The sequence below is a fragment of the Tinamus guttatus genome, unplaced genomic scaffold (assembly GCF_059628265.1).
Source record: "Tinamus guttatus ecotype Peru unplaced genomic scaffold, ASM5962826v1 Tinamus_guttatus_pri_ptg000172l, whole genome shotgun sequence".
NCBI lineage: Eukaryota > Metazoa > Chordata > Aves > Tinamiformes > Tinamidae > Tinamus > Tinamus guttatus.
In genome coordinates, this window is record NW_028288706.1 from 1,238,070 (window position 1) to 1,243,413 (window position 5,344).

General features: G+C 51.5%; 1 protein-coding gene across 1 annotated transcript; it reads left to right on the forward strand.

Moving 5' to 3' along the window:
* The first annotated feature begins 3,870 nt into the window (after positions 1–3,870).
* LOC148594965 (transmembrane protein 100-like) lies at positions 3,871–4,361 on the forward strand. The gene has a single exon (XM_088523215.1). It carries the CDS (start codon positions 3,990–3,992, stop codon positions 4,359–4,361), a length of 372 nt encoding a protein of 123 aa, XP_088379341.1. The 5' UTR covers positions 3,871–3,989.
* The last annotated feature ends 983 nt before the right edge of the window (positions 4,362–5,344 follow it).

A 5,344-nucleotide genomic window follows, 5' to 3' on the forward strand; every position in this document is an offset into this window, starting at 1 on the left:
TCAATGCGTGAAGCCGTGAGTGAAATGACTCATGCGTCTGTCACACACCTGCTACCCTGGAGCACCACTTTGCTCGTTTTCCGGGAGCCAGCACTTCACTGACTGGGAAAACCTCTGATATTTCCTTTGGTGACTGTTGGCAGCTGCTCCAGAAGAGGGGGATCTTACTGAGAAGATGAGCTGAGGTGCGTGGTGACCTTGGTCACAGAGCAGAGCAGATGTCTACTGAAACAGGCCTGAGCCGTGCCCTTACCATGTCCCACATCCCCAGGTCTTACTCTCCACCATCTGTCTCAAGATGTCAGTCCAAGCCCTGAGCTGCCCCCAGCTTCCTTTGTGTAGAGATTTCACCTCCCAGCTTAGCTCCAGTGACAGAGGCAGCTCCATTTTCTTCCAAATTTTATTCTGTGGCTGAACAATCTTAGCTGAAATTTTCTTAAACTGTTCAGCTTAGGGTAGATACTTGGCAAGGCTTCAAGAGGTTTATAATGGTGGTTAAAAGGGGAAGAATCAGTCAGCCTTAGTAATAAAGGGTATTTTGCCCTCCCTGCTTGTAATCAAGGAGCATTAGCTTGTCTGGTTTTGCTGCTATTTTTTCCCTCTAATGAACAATCAGGCGAACGAACAACAGTGCTTCTGAGTTTGCAGAGCACAGAGTGTGGCATATGTGACTTATTTGTAGTTATTTTTGCTGTGTTGTTTATTTCTGCAGCCAGAGTCTAAATGCCAAGTCTCCAGGTGTCCCGCAGCTGGATGCTCTTGCTGGTATTGTGCAATAGTGCAGGAGTCTGAGCTGTCCACAGGGTGATATTACAGTGAGACATGGGAGGGAGGTTGCTTTCTTTAACCAGGAAAATGTTTGGGAGTTAATCCAATACCTGATCAATACCCACTCTGCCCCCCTGTTATTTTTGGAAGCGTACGAATGATTTTGGTTTTCTGATGGCATGTTTTGTTTGATGGAGTTTGGCAAGAACCTATTAATAACCTAGAGGATTAGATTTATAGACATGAGACCTGATTTGCAGCTGATGTTCAGACATACATTATATAAAGCAAAGAGCAGTGATAAAAGAGCAAGACCTTTGGGCATCTGGGGCTTCAAAGAGTCATTTAGCACAGGCAGAAAGGGAATACAGGATCATCATCAGTGTGGTTTTGTGCCTGTCAGCAAATCAGGTTTTACTCTAGCTGCTTCAGCCTGGGCCCTCATTCAGAACAAGGGCAGGAGCTTCTCGTACGGGGAAGCTGGCCCTTTTGGGAGCCTCTCTGTGATAATAAATAAATAATTTTAAAATTAGAAAAGAGAAAGAAAACAACAGAGCACACATGATGTGCAGTGAATGGCACACAGTGAAATGCTGTATGCTGGTGGAAACGCAGGGAGAGACCTGACATCTCTGCTAGGTTCTCATTCTTTTTCTCATTATTTCAGATTAGATTTTTTTTTTCTTAGCTGCTCTTCACTGTGTAGTTATAACTGGCCTGGGTCAAGGGGGGCTGATAAGAAACTCCTCAGATCTTTAACCTCTAGGATGCTGGGTTTGACTTGTGTGCAGCATGGTAGGGACCCCCAAAGTCAGCTTCTGGGTGTTGCAGGGGCACCTGCAGCCCAGCGGAGGGCAAAGAGTGAAGACAAGGATCTGTGCTGTCCTGGAGAAACTACTACATGTGCTGACTAGGGAAAAAATAGTCTGATAGTCTTGAGACCATCACGTTGAGACCATTTCCTAGGTGGTGGCGGGCAGTGCTGCAGTACACCACTCATGACGCTTGGTGCGCTGAGACCTGGGGCAAATCCCAGGAAAAGCTCGGGTAGAAGCACGGTGAAGGTCTTGGTCAGAGGTAACATGAGCTGCCCCAGGGTCCCTGATGGAGCTGGGAGTGTGTGTGCCTCATATCCCAACATCCAAGTCTCTTCTTTTCTCTGTCTGCCACTTCTCGCAAGGTTCTCTCCACTTCTCACTTTTCCTTCACCCACCCCTCTCTCCACACGTCTGTTTCCAGCCATCCCTGCTGCACTGGGCTTTGCTTCCTTGTTTTTGGCTTCCTCTCAGTCTCCTGATGGAAAGAGTCTCCTAATTTGCTGCAGAAATATAGCTGGGCCCCTTGAACTGCAGGGGGAAGTCCTGACCTTGGAATGGATCCAGTTTTCTTACGTTTTCTACTCTAATTTCGTTCTTTCTCCAGGGGAGTCGATTAAAAGAAAAAATACTGCTACAGCAGAAACGAATGGAGAGAATGCCTTGCTCCAGTCTGAATGCACTGCTGAGCCATTCTCAGAAGAGGTGGCAGAGAGGAATGTCTTGCCAGCAAGAATGAGTGTCCACAGCTGACGAAAGAGGGTTGTGAGATTTTTCGGAGGCTTCTGTCCAGAAGAAATCTCTCTTCGTGGAGAGCCGGAGATGGCAGGAACGCAGCACCAGCCCTGAATGCAAAACTGCTGCCTTGGGTCAAGCAGCATACATTGTCTCCAGGCTCATCCAGCTTCCCAGCCTCCCAACCTTCCTCTTCTCCTCCTTCTGCCCACTCTTTCCCCTCTTCTGTCCCCCAGGCTTCCTCTTTCTCTTATTCCTTCTCCAGTTCAATTCCCTTTCTGCTCAACTCTTTCCATGTGGTTTCAATCTTCATCCCTTCTTCTGACCTCCTCATCCGCGGAAGTCTTGGACAACCTGCTGCATTTCTCCTCCAGGCTGACTTTGGCTCACTGGGAGGTGTTTGGCAGGGCCTCCACAACTGTGGGGCCCATTCGGAGCTGTCGCGTGCGATTTGTTATTGCACGCTGGGGCAAGTGCAGAGTTCTGCAGGCTGTGGAGCTGGGGCGTGCTTTAAAATTGCCTTTTTAAAACAAATCATTTTTATTCAAGACTTAGGCACTCAGAATATGGAAGTGGGGACCACTCTATCAGACAGTGGGTGTGCTGCCATCCCCACGTCTGACTCTGCAGGGCATGTTAGCTCTTACTGCTTGGATGTCCTGCTTCCCTGCACTTGACGTCTTTCCCATGGCTCTACCTGTCATCTACCACATACCAGCCTTCTTTGAGCTTCTTGGTTGCTCTTCCTGTGTGCAGTTACATCTGCTCTGCTGATAAAGCCACAATGGCAGGGTTGAGTGGGGCCTCCACCTCACCCCAGAACTGCAGTTTCATCTCCTCCTATCCTGCCCATGTATGTCTTTGACAGTGATCATCTCCCAGGTCTCAGCTTACCTTGACTCTAGGTCATTAGGTTCCACTACGCCCAACAAGTCACCTCACATCATCTGCTTCCTGGATGCCAACCCCAGCAGGATTCCACAGCCCAAGTGAACCTCAGCCTCGAGCATTCTCCAGGTCAGGACGCATCTCCAGGCCTTGGGCCTCACCGTAAGAGTCTTCTTGAGCCCTGTGTCCTGGGCTGAGGCTGGGGAAGGGAAAGAGGAAGGATCTCAGAAAGAAAGGGCAACTTGGAAAAAAGAGATGGCATTAGTGATGCTCCAAAAGGCTATGAAGCAGCTTTGGGGACAGAGAGTCCCATGCCGCCATGCTGAGCAAGGCTGGCAGTGTGCTGTCCTTGAGGGCAGAGTCTCGATCTGGCAGAGTCCCTTGGTGAGGGCTTTGCAAAAGCGGATGTAACCTGAAAAACACATCCCTGGAGCAATCTCATCTGGGCAGCCCAGAGTCTGAAACAGTTAACAGGCAGCAAGCCTGAGCCGGTCCTCCCACAGGCATGAGATCACTTCTCCCACCCACCAATCCCAGCTCCATCTCGCAGCAAAAGAGCCGGCGAGCCAAAGCTCGGAGCAGAGAGCAGGAGGCAGCCAGCAGCTCTAGCGGTGCCTGCGTGAGGAGGGAGCTGGCATCCCGAGCTGCCAGACAAAGCCAGGCCATGTAGGAACTGTCCTGCCCTCCTTCCTTCCAGGGCACGACAGCAGCTTGGGGCACCAGCGTGGCCCGCATCCGACCCGTCGGAGCTTTGATTTGCTTGTTACTCTTTTTCTTGCCAACATGATGGGCTGCAAGTCCAACTCACTCACTTGCCTTCAAGGAGGAAAACCAGGGCTGCCGCTGACCACGGCCACAGACTCTACTGCTACGCTCAATAAGCTGGCCCTGGCCACAGGTGGGACTGAGAAATCCTGGTATCGGTGCATCTTCCCCTTTGGCATCGTCTCCGTGGTCATCGGCATAGCTGCGACATGCATCACCTTCACCATTAACGGCCCACAAATGGACATTGCTAAGGTGGTCTCTGTGGCCACCTTGATCTTTGGTGTGGGCCTGCTGGTGGCTGCCTACGTATGCTGGCGGGCCAAACGAGAGAGGCAGAGGAAGAGGCAGAGGGAGGAACCGATCTCCTTAGAGCAGGGAGCTCTATGACGCGGGCTACGGCAGAGTCTGCACTCCGTCTGGGAGACCCGTGCTTATGACTTCCTCCTTTTTCCTGCACCCCGTGGCAGAGGGGTGGATAGCACCAGCTTTGAAGCGTTCGAGGACGTCTGGATCCCGCTGGAGGTCAGCTTGCCGTCATTTTCCACCCAGCTGAGCCGTGGCGCAGCCGGTGAGAGCCTGTCCCCGCTCCCTGGGAAGGATTAAAGAGTCAGCTCCTCGGAGATGGAGAGACATGGCTGGCTGAGCAGGAGACTTCAATTCCTCAGCTCTTGCCCCTGGGGTTTCCAACCTCCCATCCAGAGGCCTCCCCTTCCTGCCTGCCTTTGTGTGACCAGCATTAAGAAGACACCAGGGAGAGTGGCAAGGAGACATGTTTCCTCCCTGCGTGGCCCTGTTCCCATTCTCCGTCCAAGCACTGTGCTTCAGAGGATTGTTTCATTGGACTTGCAACGAGCTGCCCTGGAGATCAGGGACCCTCAAGGAAGTCTGCCCCGCTCACCCAAGGCATTCAAGGAGCAGCAAAGTCAGCCTTTGTACCGGGGGCAATGCCATACCTGCAGCACAGCCTAGAGATGCTCTGCTTGGTGTCAAAGAAAACTAGTATCACTTCTGTCTTTCTTTTTTTTTTTCTTTTTTTGCAAGGACGGTTCTGTCTCTGAACAAAAGAAGTTTTAAACCAAACTTGCTCTGCGTGGGAAGTTCTTGGAATGACACGGGGCAAACCAAATGTCTAGGCTTAGCGGGGATGAAGAGGAGAACAGTCCATTGGCCCAGAGGGAGAGTCTTCTGGCAGGAGGCAGCAGACCCTGCGGTGTGAGCGTTTCTAACGGCCCGAACACCAGGGAGAGTGGGTTATTGCCATAGACAGCATCAGGCAGCACGAGCTCCAAAGCCAACGGCAGCTTAGCAGGGTGGTGATTCCCTGGAGGAGCTGCGGGAGACCGGGGCAGCTGAAGGAGAAGAGGACAGGC

Bases quoted from the DNA above. Each gene is read 5' to 3' on its own strand.
- LOC148594965 (XM_088523215.1), top strand. From the start codon at position 3,990: ATGATGGGCTGCAAGTCCAACTCACTCACTTGCCTTCAAGGAGGAAAA.